Source organism: Oryctolagus cuniculus, chromosome 19 (genome assembly GCF_964237555.1).
Source record: "Oryctolagus cuniculus chromosome 19, mOryCun1.1, whole genome shotgun sequence".
NCBI lineage: Eukaryota > Metazoa > Chordata > Mammalia > Lagomorpha > Leporidae > Oryctolagus > Oryctolagus cuniculus.
The window spans coordinates 65,783,389-65,800,773 of record NC_091450.1 but is presented as its reverse complement, the minus strand read 5'-3'; the positions used below and the strand labels follow the sequence as shown (position 1 = coordinate 65,800,773).

The 17,385-nt window shown below is 47.7% G+C and overlaps 1 protein-coding gene and 1 long non-coding RNA gene across 2 annotated transcripts in view; both read right to left on the bottom strand.

Moving 5' to 3' along the window:
- Window positions 1-15,233, bottom strand: part of NIPSNAP2 (nipsnap homolog 2) — a 33,129-nt gene extending 17,896 nt beyond the window's left edge. Inside the window, exons 1-3 of the mRNA XM_051836325.2 lie at window positions 15,065-15,233; window positions 1,725-1,864; window positions 1,594-1,639 (exon numbers count right to left, since the gene is read on the bottom strand). Coding sequence (XP_051692285.1) covers window positions 1,594-1,639; window positions 1,725-1,864; window positions 15,065-15,156 — 278 coding nt within the window. The 5' untranslated portion in view covers window positions 15,157-15,233. The remainder of the gene's footprint in view (window positions 1-1,593; window positions 1,640-1,724; window positions 1,865-15,064) is intronic.
- On the bottom strand, window positions 5,140-15,056 carry LOC138847078 (uncharacterized). The gene is made up of 2 exons (XR_011384684.1): window positions 12,983-15,056; window positions 5,140-12,035 (listed from the first exon to the last, which is right to left on the bottom strand). It is a non-coding gene; the product is annotated as an uncharacterized lncRNA (long non-coding RNA).
- Window positions 15,234-17,385: the final 2,152 nt, after the last annotated feature.

The window sequence follows — 17,385 nt, the reverse complement described above, 5'->3', positions numbered from 1 at the left end:
GAAGGAAGTTGGTACAGATGACCCAGGTGGGGTCCAGAAAGGGGCTGGGGGCTTGGGTTCTCCACCAAGTCAAAGTCATATATGGGTCTGTAGCCAATCCTCTTTGCTGGGGGCCCCAAACCTGCTCTTGGAAGCCCTTGCCTTACCTGAACGGAGGTTGTAAGGTAGGCAGTACTTGTACCCAGAACTGGATGGGTTGGGCAGAATCTCATTATTGGGGCCCCTAAAAACCAGGCAGGAGTTAAGTCTTTATGTTCAGGAAACAGGGAGCTGCTGAAAGTTTCGGAGAAAAAGAAAAAAAAAGAAAAAAAACATGATGAGGGAGAAAACAGAACTCAGCAGATCAATCTGACAAACTTTTGGGTAATGGACTGCGGGGTGGGGTGGAGACACAGCTACAGTCTTGAGCCCAGAGAGGCAGTCAGAAAGGAGATGACTCAGGAATGGGGCTCAACAGCTTGGAGACGGAGACGGAGGAGGAAATGAGCAAAGAGAACCACAACACACGTCAAATGAAGGACGCACAGCCCTCAGTGACCAACTCATCACAAAGAACTAAGGAAAGGGTGCAGTAAAACATGGTGAGCGCACAGACAGCAAAGTCGGGAGGGCAAGGTGATTCTACACGTCCAGTCTGAAGTGAGAGCAAGACATCCAAATATAAATATGAACAGACAGCCAGAAATCTGAGACAGGAGATGCAGTGATAAAAACAGGACAGGAAAAACAATCGAGGGGAACATCAGCACAGAGAAACTTTTTCATTCTATGAGCGGGTAGCGGGTATTTAGAAACAAGCATCTACTTTGTTGCAGGGCATTCTGTAAATAAAGAGAAATGTGCTGACAAGGGCAAGAAATTCTATGCTAATGTTACATTTCACAGAACACTTCCACAAACAAAACAATAGAATGACAAAAGCTTTTTCTCTTGAGAATTACACTGACTCTGGAGACAAAATCATCTGCTTTCTCATTATATTTGCTCACAAGTGTTCATTAAAATACCACCTCTGCTAATTAACTCAATTCTCCCTCTAGTCTTAAAGTTTACCAATTCTTTTTGAAGGGGGTACAGCTCTCATATCATAGGACCGTCAGCCAAAGGGACTTAGATGCTATTGAGGGAAGAATTGGGAAGAAGTGGAAGCTGTGCTCAACCACAGCCAGGACTCTCACGCGGCAGTCTTACCCGGGAGGAAAACTGGAAACGATGGTGATCACCAAGACATGAGTTCAATTCCTAACACTCAAAGCTGCCCAGAGATTGATTTAAGCACAGGCAGGCAGGAGAGTCTGCAGGAAGGGACTCAAGCACTGGATGAGCAATGACCTTGCCAGGTTCCTCCCAGCCTTATGAGCCTGGTAACACCCTGAAGATTGACAGACAATGTGAGGATTTAGCTGTGTGCGTGCTTAAAGCCGCCATGCCGCTGGCAACCCCACACAGAGCCATGACTGACGAACCTCTGAACACTCGGCTTTAATGACAGGCATGAAAGAAAATCTCTCTCTCTACGACCAAGTACTAGCTGAACTAACCAATATTAAGTGTACTTTTTCCCCCAAGTACAAGATAGTCTGGTATACGTACCAAATTTTGTTGTACGCATCTAGGCATTCTGGTTTAACGTTGTGAACTGAAACAGAAGAAAATCCCATGACAAACTTATGAACAAAGCAGGGGAAAAAGTCCCCCGTAAAGACAGCTAATTTATCACTCACACTGTAACTTGTATAGACTGCTTGTTTCCTTTTTGGCTAGGAGATTAGAGTGAGCATCTTTTCTTGGATCAACTTTCCGGACAAACAAGGATTTTAACCAGCTGTCTTCTCGAGGTCTGTTATTGGAAGATGTCAACCTCCTATGGAAAAGAAAATGCAGTAATGTGAATCTACTCAGAGACGTAGACTCCAGTGTCTTTAGGAGTGGTGCTATGGCACACAGTTTTATAAGATTATCAGTCCACTCAGCAAACACACAAGGAACACAGATTCTAGGCACTGTTCCAGAACCTGGGATACTACATAATGTCTACTTCCCATTAACACAGAGTCTACACAGCAGGAGCAGGGGAACATGTGAAAGTAACTTGTAGAACTCCCAAGAGAGTTCCCATGTTTACCTTTGCAATGGCTGCAATGGCCAGGAGCCCAGAGTTTCCTTCAGGTCTCCCACATGGGTGCCAGGGCCCAAGAACTTGGGTCATCTTCTGCTGCTTTCCCAGGCTGTTAGCAGGGAGCTGGATAGGAAGTGGAGCAGCTGGAACTCAAACCAGTGCCCATATGGGATGCTGGTATTGCAGGTAGTGGCTTAACCTGTTATGCCACATGCCAGTCCCCTCTCAAGCAATTATTAAAAAATATTTATTTATTTATTTGAAAGGCAGAGTTGCAGAGAGGCAGAGACAGAAAGAGCGAGCCTCCATCTGCTGGTTTGCTTCCCAAATGGCGGCACCACAGTGCCAGCCCCTCAAGCAATTTTTGACACAGAAAAAAAAAATATATATATATATGGATAGCTAGAGTGGTTAAATTCACAGAGACAGAAAACTAGATGGTTGCTAGGCACTGGGGTAGAATGGGGAGTTTTTTTGTTTAAAGTAAAATGTTCTGAAAACGTATGGTGGTGATGGACGCAAAATATTGTGAATATAACTTTACAAATGGTTAAAATGGTAAATTTTATGTTATGCATATTTTAATCTCAATTTTACAAAGATTTCATTTGGAAATAGTGATGGTTCTACAGCATTAGCCATGTAATTAATGCCACTGAATTACACACTTAAAAATGGCTAAAATAGCAAATTTTATGTGATATACATTTTATCACAATAAAAAATGTAGAAAAAACATACAGGGAAATGTAGTGAATTCTTTTTTAAAAAATTATTTTACCACTAAACTTGGGAGCAGGTAGTCAGTCTAGTGGTTTAAACACCTGTGTCTGACACTGGCGTGTCCAGGTTAGATTCCTTGCTCTGGCTCCTGAATCCAGTTTCTGGCTGGATTAGACCTTGTAGGTAGCAGTGATGGCTCAAGCAATTGGGTTCCTGCCACCCCTGCGGAAAACCTGGATTGTGCTCCCAGCTCCTGGCTCTAGCCCCAGCCAGGGCTGGCTGTTCAGGCATCTGGAGAGTACTGCATGAGGGCTCTGTTTCTCAAATAAATAAAAAAATTTTTTACTCCTGTACTACGTTAACTTTAGAATTATTCTATAACTATCCAAAAAAACACTAGTATCAACTTCATTAACACATAAATTTACTAATTTTCAATCATACCTGAATTTCTACTACATATGCTGTTAAAACTGAGGATTAATTTGGCTAAAGTAACAAACTACACTTCAGTCATGAATTTTGAAGTGCACACTTACTGCTGATAGATTCGCCAGTAAGAATTCAAACTTGTAACAACTTCCCTAGAGGGCAGTGTGGCCTTAACCATACCAAAGTTGAAACTGTGATTTTCGGCCCAGTAATCCCACCTGTGCTCATGTCGTAGGTGCACTACGCTGAATTCACAGAAACGCTCCTTCCTGTCTCCTCCTCTCCAGTTTTCTCCCGGTAGAGGCAATCTGTATATCCATTAACGTGGACTGGTCAAATACATTAGGGAGCCCACAAAGCAAGTGCTTCAGCACTGATCATGTGTGGGGAATGTCACTGGCAAGGGGTAGAAGGAAAGATTTCTTTTTTCTTCTTTTTATTTTTTTGACAGGCAGAGTGGACAGTGAGAGAGAGAGACAGAGAGAAAGGTCTTCCTTTTCCATTGGTTCACCCTCTAATGGCCACTGCAGTTGGCGCACCACGCTGATCCGAAGCCAGGAGCCAGGTGCTTCCTCCTGGTCTCCCATGCGGGTGCAGGGCCCAAGTACTTGGGCAATCCTCCACTGCACTCCCGGGCCACAGTAGAGAGCTGGACTGGAAGAGGGGCAACCGGGACAGAATCCAGCGCCCCGACCGGGACTAGAACCCAGTGTGCTGGCACCGCAGGCGGAGGATTAGCCTATTGAGCTGCGGTGCTGGCCAGAAGGCAAGATTTCTATAGGCATAAGCTGTTTTTATTATAAAAATTCACTAATATCCGCTGACAGTGCATGTTTAGAAGCCCCTTTGATAGGTAATTTCCCATAACCACTGGAAACAGATTTAAAAATTAGAAGCTGGGTGAGTCATCCATCCTTCCCAATGTCACATAACCAGTCAAATGACAAACTGCAGCCCCTTCATCATCTTCCAACCTGTTCAGATTCATGGCCAGTAAAAGACTTCCTTTCATACACACACAGCTTGTGCATTTCATGTCATGTAACCACAGTAAGATCTGCCATGGTGTGGTGCCCTCCAATTCCTCCTCCTGTAACTGGCCCTCTGTTTGTTTAGCAGACTTGATTACAGACACAGCTAGCACCAGGCAAATCTAAGAGGGAAAGAGAGCAGACTCAGGTACTAGGGAAAGGGACCAGAATTCGAACAAAAGGCAAGAAAAACTCTCCTGAGAGCAAATTCCTCAGGACATGAACATGCGGATTCCACACTTCAGTAAGACAAGATTGTAGTCCTACTCAATAGGGTGTCTTAGAAGTAATAGCACTCTAAGTTTCACATTATATTAGCAACCTTTTCCTTTCCATTTGTTTACAAAGCTGACTTAGTGCTTTATTGAACAAACATTACAGAACAATTTTTTTTTTTGTAAAGACTTATTTATTTTATTTGAGAAGCAGAGTTAGAGAGAGGAGACAGAGAAGAATCCCATCCATTGGTTCACTCCCCAAATGGCCACAATGGCTGGAGCTGAGCCGATTCAACGCCAGGAGCTTCCTCTGGGTCTCCCACCTGGGAAGCAGGGGCCCAAGCAGTGGGGCCATCCTCAACTGCCTTCCCTGGCCACTAGCAGGGAGCTATATCAGAAGTGGAGCAGCCAGGACTCAAACTGGCACCCATACGGGATTCTGGTGCCGCAGGCAGAGGCCCCTTCAGAACAATTTTTAAAAAATATTTATTTGAAAGGTACAGTGACACAGAAGACAAGCAGAGGGAGAGAGGGAAAGGAGGAGAGGGAATTGAGAGAAAGAGAGCAAGCGAGCAAGTTTCCATCCCACAGGTTCACTCCCCAAAAGGCTGCAACAGCTGGGGCTAGGTCAGGCTGAGCCCAGAAACTGGGAACTTCATCTGGATTTCCCATGTGGCTTGCAAGAACTCAAGGTCTTGGGCCATGATCTGTTATATTAGCAGGGAGCTGCATTGTAAGCAGAGCAGCCAGACCCAAACTCGCACCCCCATATGGGATGCCAACATCACAAGCAACAGCTTAACCTTCTGTACCACGACACCTGGCTCTACAGAGCAATTTATCCCCATAATACGCTTTTTTAATTTTGAAAAAACAATTCACAGGCTATTGCTTCAAACAGCTAGTAAATAGATAAAAATATTTTAAATGATATAAGCTTACAAACATACAAATAAAATGCTAGTATTTTTGTAAGTAATATAAAAATATAAAAAAAATTTTATTCAAATCTTTCAATGATTAAGTAGCAGACTCACACTGAATAAGTAACAAAAAATTTGTTTAAAGATTTATTTATTTATTTGAAAGTCAGAGTTACACAGAGAGGAGAGACAGAGAGAGAGAGGTCTTCCATCTGATGATTCACTCCCTAGATGGCCACAACGGCCAGAGCTGTGCCAATCCGAAGCCAGGAGCTTCTAATGGGTCTCCCACGTGGGTGCAGGGCCCAAGGACTTGGGCCATCTTCTACTGCTTTCCCAGGCCACAGCAGAGAGCTGGATCGGAAGAGGAGTAGCTGGGTCTCAAACCGGCGCCCATATGGGATGCCGGTGCTTCAGACCAGGGCATTAACCCAGTGAGCCACAGTGCCAGCCCCGAATAAGTAACAAATTAACATTAGCACATGGCATGTTTCTTGTAAAGTGCATAGGATAAAAACAGTCATAAATGGCATTTCTAAAAAGAAATTAGCAGGACCGACGCCATGGCATAGTGGGTAAAACTGCTGCCTGCAGTGCCGGCATCCCATATAGACACTGGTTAGAGTCCCAGCTGCTGCACTTCCGATCCAGCTCTCTGCTGTGGCCTGGGAAAGCAGTAGAAGATGGCCCAAGTGCTTGAGCCCCTGCACCCACATGGGAGACCCATTAGAAGCTCCTGGCTCCTGGCTTTGGATCAGCCCAGCTCCAGCCATTGTGGCCATCTGGGGAGTAAATGAGTGGATGTAAGACTTACTTTCTCTCTCTCTCTGCCTCAGCCTCAGCCTCATTGTAACCCTGCCTTTCAAATAAATAAATAAATCTTAAAAAAAAAAAAAAAAAAAAGGAAGTTGGAGATTCATTTTGCTCACTACATGTTAAAATTGCTAAGAGTTAATGGTGGTATCCCTGAGGGATGGGTAAAGAGGAAGAAAGGGGGAAAAGAGATAGGTTCCCCCATATGTTGTCTGTGTGGACTGTATTTCCTAGTTAGTTAATTTAAAGTACTTAGGGGGTGGGCACCATGGCCTAGAGTGATTGGGATGCCGGGATCTCACACTGGAGTGCTAGTCTGAGTCCCAGCTCCTCTGCTTCCCATCCAGCTTCCAGAGAATGCACTTGGGAAGCAGCAAATGATGGCTTAAGCACCTGGGCCTCCACCACCCATGTGGGAGACCTGGATGGAATTCCAGCCTTCTGGCTGTTGGGATGTAGATGAAAACACATAAAGAAACATTAAAAAAAATACTTAGGGGACAGCATCTGGATATATGGCAAGGGTACTGAAAAATTTTTTAAACTATTTTTTTTTTTTTCAAATAAAACCAACTTTTAAAATTAGGAAGAAATTATATACAAAAACAGTTCTTTAGCTAAAGCCAACTTGATACAGTGTTTTTTTTTTTTTAAGCATATTTTTTTAAAGGAAGATTTCTTATATTTATTTGAAAGGCAGAGAGAGAGAGACAGAGACAGAGACAGAAGAGAGAGAGAAAATCTTCTTCCTTCTACTAGGTTCAGTTCCCAAATGGTTGCAACCGCCAAGGCTGGGCCAAGCTACAGTCAGGAGCTTGGAACTCCATTCTTGTCTTCCTTATGGGTGAAAGGGCCCAAATACCTGGGCCATACGCCATTGTTTTACCAGGTTCATTGGCAGAGAACTGAATCAGAAGTGGAGCAGCCAGGACTGGTACTCATGTGGGATGCCAGCATCACAGGCAGTGATTTAACTCACTGCACCACAATGCTGGCCCCTCTGTTCTCAATTCACTCTGATTATACAAAATTCATCTTGAAGAAGGTAATTCTCCAAATAAATCACTGTAAAATTTATTTCAATTAAAAACATTTTGTTAATTTATTTAGAGTGTTTTAAACATCATATTTTGGGGTATTTCATGTTTAATATCACAAAGCAAAGGCAGTACATAAAATTAGTGATATACAAAGTAGAAAATTTTAAGATTTGTTTATGACACTTTGTATAATTCCTGTGTTTATTTTAGAGTTTAAAGTCACTAAACAGAAATTGTGGTTTTGAAATATTTTCGTTAAATAAATTGTAAGGATTTAGAAATAACAATGATGAATAATTTGAAAGGAATACAACAACAGTGTCTAAACATATCACACTAAGAAGTTCCATTTAAGACAAGAAATATTCACAAAAGCAACCACCACTAATAATTCTTAATATATCCTTCCAGAAATGCACAAGTATGTAGGATACACACACACACGCACACACACACACACACACACACACTGATATTTAAGAGGGTTTAACTTCTGTGACATTTAATACTTTAGAAGAAAGCAAAATAAAAGTATTATTGGCAGGTTAATCTGGAGGGGGAAAATCCTCAAAGTAAGTTTTCTCCTCATCTTAGAACTCAAGGAGATTAAAAGTTAATAGGCGCAAACTTTTTGCTAAGGATTGGACTAGGTGGTTTGTCTGTCATCTCTTTAATGCCCCAAACCATCTACAAGGCAGGTATTGCTGCATTTTAAGATCAGCTCAGAGAGGCTAAATAACCTGAGCTAACAAGTAGGAAAATGAAATATGAGCCTAGATACAACTGCAAAGTTCAAAATATTTTCGTTAAAGATTTATTTATTTGAAGGCAAAGTTTGAGAGAGAGAGAGATTGATTTTCCCATCTGCTGGTTCACTTCCCAAATGGCACAACAAGCCAGGGATGGGCCTAGCCAAAGCCAGGAGCCTAGAACTTCATCCAGGCCTCCCACATGGGTGCAATCCTCCATTGCTTTCCCAGGTGCATTAGGAGGGAGGTCAATCAGAAGTGGAGCAGCCAGAACTTGAACTGGTACCCATATGGGATGCCAACATTGCAGGTGGCAGTTTAATCCACGACACCACAACACAGACTCAAAATATTTTCATTATTAATAATGGGTGTCTCCAGACAAAAATCTCTGCCCATGCATTCTGAACATACATTATTCCATACTTTAACAATACCAGGGGCCAGTGCCATGGCGCAGTAGGTTAATCCTTTGCCTGAGGCACTGGCATCCCATGTGGGCGCCAGTTCAAGTCCCAGCTGCTTCTCTTCCCATCCAGCTCTCTGCTGTGGCTCGGGAAGGCAGTGGAAGATGGCCCAAGTGCTTGGGGCCCTGCACCCACGTGGGAGACCAGGAAGAAGCACCTGGCTCCTGGCTTCAGATAGGCACATCTCCGACCGTTGCAGCCATTTGGGGAGTGAACCGATGGAAAGAAGACCTTTCTCTCTGTCTCTTCCTCTCACTGTCTGTAACTCTACCTGTCAAATAAATAAATAAATAAATGGATCTCCCTTAGGATGGGAAAACAAGGTATATGTACATTCTTTGTAAACTAACTATGCAGAGCAGGTATGAGACTAAGACATACTCAACGTAGGACATACACAAGAACCTGAGAGGTGTTTGCTTGTGAACTTGGCTTGGAATTGTCTTGACAAACAAAAAAGTCAGCACTGCTCAACTGACTGTCAGATTCTGAAATTGTTTGACAGGTGTCAGGTGACCAGAGTTGCTTCATGTGCCCAGTCCCTGTGGTCATCCAAGCTGGATCACAGAAGGGGGTAGAAGCAGCTATGCCAACAGCTGTCAGAGGAATAAGATCCAGGCTGGGCCTGGCTTCTTTACTGACAGTTACAAGTCTTTGAAAGGTCTTACATATGATGGTGCTTTAAAAAGCTTGTGGAAAACTGAATTAAAAGTAGGAGTTTATTTTTGGCACAGAATTTGTAGAAGTAAGTGAAAAACATGTATTATGCAAAAACTTTACATGGACTTCAACATATTTTTGTGCCAAAATAAACTCATAATTTTTAAAGCATTTTTTGTTTCAATTTTTTTTTTTTTTAATTAGAGGCAAAGAGACAGAGAAAGATCAAGAGAGTGCTCCCATCTATTTACAGGTGCAACAGGTGCAACAGGTGCAACGTCCTTTTACCTTTTCTTGGAACCTGGGAGCCAGAAACTCAAACCAGGTCTCCCATGCGAGTGGCAAGAACCCAGCTACCAGGGCCCTCACTGCTGCCTCCCAGGGTCAGCATTAGCAGGAAGCTGGAGCCAGGCACTAGAGCTGGGTACCAAATCCAGACACTCCAACGTGGGGCCCTGGGCGTCTTAACTGCTAGGCTAAACATACAACCCTAAATTTACACTTTTAATTCTGTTTCTCCGTGAACTCATTGAAGCATCCTCACATGTTTGCTGGGTGGCACTTCACAGAAGGTGGGAAGCGGCACATGTTACAAAACAGCAGACTTTACTCAGAATCAGCATTATGTGCCAGGCTCTGTGGATACAAAGATGAACCAAAAGCTTAGTTATTCAGTCTCATGGGAAGAACCTGTTGAGTGACCTTGAATCCATGGAACTTGACACACACACACACACACACACACACACACACACTGTGGAGCCCAGGGGGCAGCGAGAGGAATTCCAGTAGCGACAACCTGGTTCTATCTTGGAGGACAGGCGACAGGTGGTAATTCCAGTCAAAGCGGACAACATGGATAGGGGCATGGCAACAGCCCCTATCTACCTTAATAAAGGTAGAGTGGTGTGGGAGGACAGTGGGAGCTGTACCAGGAAGGCAAGGTGGGGGCAGGGTGCTAGGCTCTCCTGCCTATCAGCAGGACTTTGTCCTGAACATGATGCGATGCCAGCAAGTTTTCAAGGAAAGACCTAAGTATAAAAAGAGGCCTGGCAGTGGCATGGCAGATGACAGCAGCAATAAAGACAGGGAGCGTGGCTCCTGGGCTCCGTACTGGTGGTCCTGCCCAGCAGCTCTCACTGGATGGTCCCGAGTGAAGCCTACAGCAGAGGAGCTGAAGGGAAGGGAACACCTTTGGGGTACTCTGGAGGTGAGACAGCTCAGACACAGGTCTTGACCACATGCGGAGGATGGTGCTGTGCAGGGATAGAAGGAGTCTGGATGGGAAAAAAGTCTAGGGGACGTTGGGTACAGGGTATATTGGAATTCTTAGGCAATGCTACCATTTTTCTTTGGTAAATTTAAAAAGCTATTCTGAAATTAAAAAAAATTTTTTTTTAAAAAGATGGTGCTATGGTTTCATGAGAGCACATCGAAGAGGAGAAAAATACAGGTAACATTCAGACCACAGGAGGAGGCAGCAGCAGCACAGGGAGTTTCAATCATTCAACCGTCAAATATTTACTGACTGTGTCCCGCACACCAGGTACTGGGCCAGGCTGAGGACACAGATGAACAAAGCTGGCCTTGACATCACAGAACTGTTGGCTGCTGGGAGTGGGTAAACAAACGTGATCATTGCCCAGCGTGAGACAGGCTCTGTGATGGAGGCCCAGGCGGTGGCTGGGACCGCGGTCTGTCAGCCTGGGGAAGACGGGTCCAACTCTCTGCAGAAGGACTTAACTGAGCTAAGGACTTGAAAGGTAAAAAAGCAGGTTGTCAGGCGGATGCTCACGGGAAGACAGCCAGCCTCAGCAGAGTTCAAGTACTGGCTAAAGCCCGGAGTGTATGACTTCTGCAGGGCGAGGAAGCATCGCCCGGGGGCCAGGACCTGTTCCAAGGCTGACTCCTGCATTAAAGCAGTAGCTACCAGACTCCCCTCCCTACCATCAGCCCGTCTTCCACACTGCATCATAGAGATGTTTCCCCACGTCTTCATTTTGAAGCCCTTCAGAAAGGCTGAAACAGTGCAATGAAGACCTCTGTGCCTTGCATGTGGATTAAAGAGCTAATGTTTCACATTTTCTGTCTCTATTTGCTTTGACACCAGTGGAGACCTAATACTTCACCCCTAAATCCGTCAGCAGGCATTTCCTAAGAACAAAGACAAAATCAATGCTATCATCATGCATAAGAAAAATGATTCTGCACCATCTGATATTTACTTCCTAATAAAATGCCCTCGATCATTCCCCAAATGTCTTTCACAGCTTTTCTTGGCAGGGGAAGGGAAGAGGAATTAGGATCTATTCAAGGTTCACATCACAGAGGCCTTTCTACAGGAAAACGTCCTCTGGGAATTCCTTAGCTGCTCCCTTCACAAGTCTACAACTCTGCTTTACAAGTCTTCAAGTCCATCTTCCTAGGAGGAATCCAGACCAGGAACACTGAGGACTGAGCTACGGGCCATGGGGATGGAGCAGGTGGCATGCAGACAACACTAGAGGCAAAAGGGACAGAAGTGGGGAGGTGGGGAGGGCCCAGGGTTTCCGGACAGGGCCCCTGGATGGAGGGTGTCGTATTACTGGGAGTGAGAAGCCTAGAGGAGCAGGCTTTGTAGGAGGAAGAGTTAAATGCAAGTACATAAGCTTTTTTTTTTCTTTTTAAGATTTATTTATTTGAAAGGCAGGGTTAGAGAGGGCGGGAGAGAGAGAGAGAGGGAGATCTTCCATCTGCTGGTTCACAACTCAAATGGCTGCGACAGCCAGGGCAGGGCCAGGCTGAAGCCAGGAGATTCATCCTAGTATCCAATGTGGGTGCAGGGGCCCAAGCATTTGGGGGCATCTTCCACTGCTTTTTCCTAGGCCGTGAGGAGGGAGATGGATCAGAAGTGGAATAGCTAGGACCCAAACTGGTGCCCAAATGGGATGCCAGTGTCCTAGGCAGTGGCTTAACCCCTACCATATGCATTTTTTTAAAAATGTTATTTAAGTCCTGCAAATTTCATATATTTTACATATACAGATTTAGGAACATGGAACTTCTCCCACCCGCTCACATTCCAAACCTTCTCCCCCTCACCTTGGATTCCCATTCTTAATTTTTACAATGATCTATTACCAGTATACTTAGTGACCTTATAGTTAACCCTACTCTGAGTAAACAAGTTCAGCAAATAGTATGAAGAGAAAGAAAACAGAACAAAATCAAACAAAACCAAACAGACTGTTCCTCAATGGAAGAGACAATGGCTGTGAACAAGCATCCATCCTCAATACACAGCCTTCCAGGTATTCTCTTAGTTACATATGCATTTTGAGTGCCTGTGGGACAAGTGTCCAGTAGGCAGCTGGGAACTCTGGGCCTGGTGCTGAGCAGAGCTAAGGGAGATAAGCTGGCAAATGTGCGGGCAGGGCTGAGCCGCCCAGGAAGACTTCCTCCTCCTTTCCAGAAAGCACTGCCCTGGCAAGGTCACCCACAACACCCTGTCAGCAAGGGCAGTTTCCTCCTGTCACGCTGTCACCTCAGCCTTTCAGCAGCACCTGGCGCGGCTGACCCCTCTCTCCTTGAAACACACAGAACAATGACCTTGCAGCCTGCTCTTCCCAGTCTCCCTTGCTGGCTCCCGCTCCCGTACCCAGCCTGTAAACACTGGCATATCCCAAGGCTTCTTTCTCAGCCCCTCCTCTGTCCACACGCTCTTTAAGCAATCTCATCCACTCCTTCAACCGATTACCAAACAGTCTTAATGAAACTCATCAACCAACAATTCAGCATTCCTATACACTGTCCACTCTCAAATGTTACCTGCAGTCCAGACATCTCCTTCAAAGAGTCAAGTGGCCAACTGCCTACTTCCACTTGAATAGCAGGCCTGGCTATCTCAACGCTTTCCCAGGTTCTAAGCTGATCTGAGTCCCTCCTGCCTCTCTCCTCCCTGAACTAGCTAGCTAGCTGCTGGGTGGCCTTGCTAGCTTATCTTATTTACTGACATTTCCTAACAGCCAACAGTGCAACAGGCGCTCATATTTAAGGAACGAACAACTCTTAGTAAACAGAACTAGCATTTGCTAACTTGGCGATTACCCTTGATTCTGTTCCCTCCCCAGAGCCAAACAGATCTTTTAAACACGCGGATCGGACAATGTGGTGCTGCAGTTCATGCTTTCAAAGGCCATCCACGGCTCTCAGGGTCTCCCACAAGATGTGAAATTTTCTGGTCCTGTTCCCCACCTCCTTTCCTGGGTCCCCGAGGACAGACACCCTGGCTGGTATGCCCAGTTTTGCAGGGCTCCCAGTGCGTTCTGCACATGCGGTATTTGGCAGAATTAGTGAGTTAGACAATGGCTACCCCTAAGTCAGACTGGAGGCCAGGAAGGGAAGTAGACAGAGTGCAGAAGGACCCAGCAAGTGAGACAGAGATGAGGACTCCGGTGTCAACAGCGTTTGGCCCCAGTGAGAAGTGGGGATACTAGGCAGACCTAGTCCAAAGCTCGTTTACTAACTTTGTGACCTTGGGTAACTTGGGCAAACACGCTGAGTAAATATTTTCAGTGTTTGCCATCTCTTTGGGAAGGAACAAAATACAAATTTGGTAGGCTCATATTGCTGTGTGGGGAAAAAAAAAAACACAGATGACAAATAACTATAAAAAATAAAAGAAAGTTGATTCGTTAATAAACCTGAATACAAATTTAAGTATGGGGGTGGGGTGGGGCAGGGTTTCCAAAAGTTTGTGGAAAATGGAATTTAAAGATAGTGCTAGAGCCTGTGTTGTGGCGTAGTGGATAAAGCCACTGCGTGCCCCGCCAGCATCCCACTTGGGTGCCAGTCTGTGTCCCGAAGCTGCTCCACTTCCCATCCAGCTCTCTGCCAATGGCCTGGGACAAGTGGTGGAAAGTGGCCCAAATACCCGGGCCCCTGCCACTCACATGCGAGACCCAAATGAAGCTCCTGGCCTTGGCCTGGTCCAGGCCTGATTGGAGGAGCCATCTCAGGAGTGAACCAGTGGATGGAAGATCTTTCTCTCTCTTTTAAAATAAGTAAGTAAATTTTGAAAGAGATAATGTTAAATTCTCTAAGAACTCTCCAGAAGTCCCTTCATAACCTGGACAACCTGGATAAATTGGACATCCCTGCAGGCACGGGCGCTGGGCCCCAAGATGGCTAGACCAGGGTTCAAAAACACCTTTCCCCATTGGTACGCTTCACCTTCTCAGAGGTCCCATCTCTTAACTTCCAAACTAACCCTGTTAAGGAAAAAAAAAAAGCAAAATCTACAGGTGCGTTAGGATGGGCTCTGGTTACTTAAGGTGGAAATGTCAGTGACAGATTCAGATGACCAAACAGTTAATCCAATGAGGTTAGGGAGGAAAAAACGAAAGGCCTCAACACTTCGCGCTGGTCACTGTAATACTTTCTCACCCAGTCCCCCCACCACGTCACCGAGGGCTCCCGGGGGACCAGGGAGCGGCCGGCGTCAGCACGCCCTTCGCAGACACCCGGGCTCTGGGCGGGAAGCCGGGCACGGCGCGTCCAGGCCCCGCGGCCTCGGGCGCGTGCTCTGCCTCCGGCCCCCGGTCAAAGTCCCACAGGCCGGGCCGGCGTGGCGCGCAGCGGGCGCCTTCCCCGCGGCGAGGGCGGAGCCGCGCGCCCCGGCCCGTCCCCGCCGTGACCTTGAGCCCGGTGGGCAGGGTAAAGGCGCCCCGACCCCGCCGAGGCTCCAGTGTGTCCGGGCCCCGCCTCCCGCGACCTCTGCTCCCACTGCCCCTCTGCCCCCGGGCAGCCCTGCGCGGCCGGACCGGGGCGGACACCGCGCCGAGGACCCCGTGCCCTCTGCCCCGTGGCGGCCCCTCCCCGGCCGCTCCCGGAAAGGGCGGCGCAGCTCACCGGAGCCTGGGTAGGAGGCTACGCGGGGCCGCCTGCTGCAGGAGGCCTGTGGCCGAGGCCGCTCCGCGGGCGCGCAGCACTCGAGCCGCCATCTTGCTCCGGCGCCTCGGCTCCCACCGCCCGGGCGCCGCCGCTGACGCCGCCGCCGCCACCGCCGCCGGGACCCCTCCCCCGGCCGGGCCCGACCGGGCCGGGGCGGGGCGGGGCGCGCGGCCACTGCAGCGCGGGGCGCGGCCGCCAGGGGGAGCTGGGTGCGGCCGCGGCGGCTGAGTCCCCGGCGCTCGGAGCGCGAAGCAGGAGAAAAGTTGCGAGACAAGGCCCTCGGCGTCCAGGACTGGGCATGGCTTGCAAACGAGTGGAAAGAGCACGGAAAAACAGCACCGCTGTTGCGAAGGGGATCCAAGAAGTGGCGGAGGGGCGTGTCCTCGAAGCTCGTTTTTTTTTTTTTTTTTTTTTTTTATTAACCACCTTGCTACTAAAGGTTATATTGTAACAGAAGCATTCTGGGTGGACATGCACCCAAATTCTGCCGTGGCCCCGGGACAGTTCGTTTCAGCACCCAGAGGGCGCCGACCTCAACCTGTCACGGTCGGGGGCGGGGAGAACAGGCAGCACCCGGGGGGACAGGTCACCAGTGCAGGTTGGGCGAAGTGGACGCTGTTTCCCAAGAACTGGCCTGCCAGCTGGGTCCCAAAGGCTGGACCGGTGGGACGGAGGGCAGGGCGATCCTTGGGGGAAGGAACCACTGAAGCCCTGAGGCGCTGTAGAGGGAACCATTTTCAAAGCGAAAGCCGTGAGACAAGGTGGGGACAGCCTAGCAAGGCCTACAGAGGAGACTTGGGAGGAGCGCGGGTCCCCGCCGCCAAGGGGGGTATATGGAGGCGGCCACGCCACTGAGGGGTTGCAGGGGCGAGGGAAAGGGTCTCAGGGCTGGGCTGCTGGGAGGTCTCTGCATGGGGGAACGGAGATGGCAGCAAAAGGCTCCCGAGCTCGCGGCTTCTGTGAGGCTGGTCATCTCAGAGGCCCAGCTCTAGAGTCTTTTGACTGGGACAAGGCACCACCGGGGAGCACACGGATGGATGCTACAGAGGAAGCTACAGCAAGGACTTGCCCCAGCCTGGGGAGAAGCACCTGTCCCTAGGATGCCAGTGAGAAAGTGAGACAGAGGCTGTGGACCTAGGTTTAGTGAGGCTGTTGAGACCCAAGAGGCGGGCAGAAGAAGTGAGCGCAGCCTGGGATGGAAAGGACTTGTCCCAGGCCTGCGAATCACGGCTCAAGTGTGGACGAGTGCTTGGAGAGTATCTCACACGTTGCCCTAACTTCCCAAGCTCTGTCTCATGAGCTTGTCTCGAATGCTTTCAAGTCCATTCCCCTGAAAGGTAACTTTGGTGGCTAGACATTTCTTTGCTGGTCTTGCTTTTGTGTTACCATCAGGCCATTTATTCTGAATTTTCCTTCTCCACTGTCGTTTGGCTCTGGAGTTCCACGAATCCATTGCTTTCTGTTGGCAGTTGGGATGGGGGAGGAGTATTCATTCCACAGGTGTGTGGCTTAGGCTTAGGGTACTACTCAAAGCCACCGAGTAAACACAGGGCTTCCTGGTGCACTGTTTTTACATTGAGATTTTCAGGAAAAGAATAAATAAAAATGATACATTACAGCATGCATGTGAGGTTTTGAAATATTGTAGATGGCCTGGACTCTGTCCCAGAGCTGTGGTGCAAGTGTCCTGTCATCGGCTGGGGGCACACTTGGGAAAGCCACCCTGGCGCTCTCCTGGATCCTTCCAGGCTAATGGGTACCACACAGCCCCACCTGCAGCGGACCTAGACCCTCTCGGCTCACCTACCCTGGAACCCCGTCACTCCAATCGCTCACCTTCCCTGCACACTCAGTCTACATGCTAGTATCAGTACCAGCACCTCTCATCTTTCCCCCATTCCAGTCCCTTCTCTACAGTGATGCTAGTTAACTGTTATAAATGCAGACCTGATCCTATCAGTCTTTTAAAAAACTCCCTTCCTTCTGCGGGGAACGCCTGCCTTTGCTGCACTCCCCATCTTCCTGCCTGGAGACTCAGGATTCGGTTCTGCCATTGTGTCATCCTTCCTGGTAAATGACCCTAATTTCTCTCTAGGCACCTGTGCATACCATTCCCCTCCCCCAGACTGTGAGCTGGGAGAAGGTGGGCAATGCCCTTGGTCACTGTTGCAACCCTGAGCTTATACAACACACATAATAGTTAGATTGACATGTGCTCCAAGTCTCTTTCCAGGAGCCAGAAAACTGATAATACACCATTCAATGTCCCCTCAGGTCAA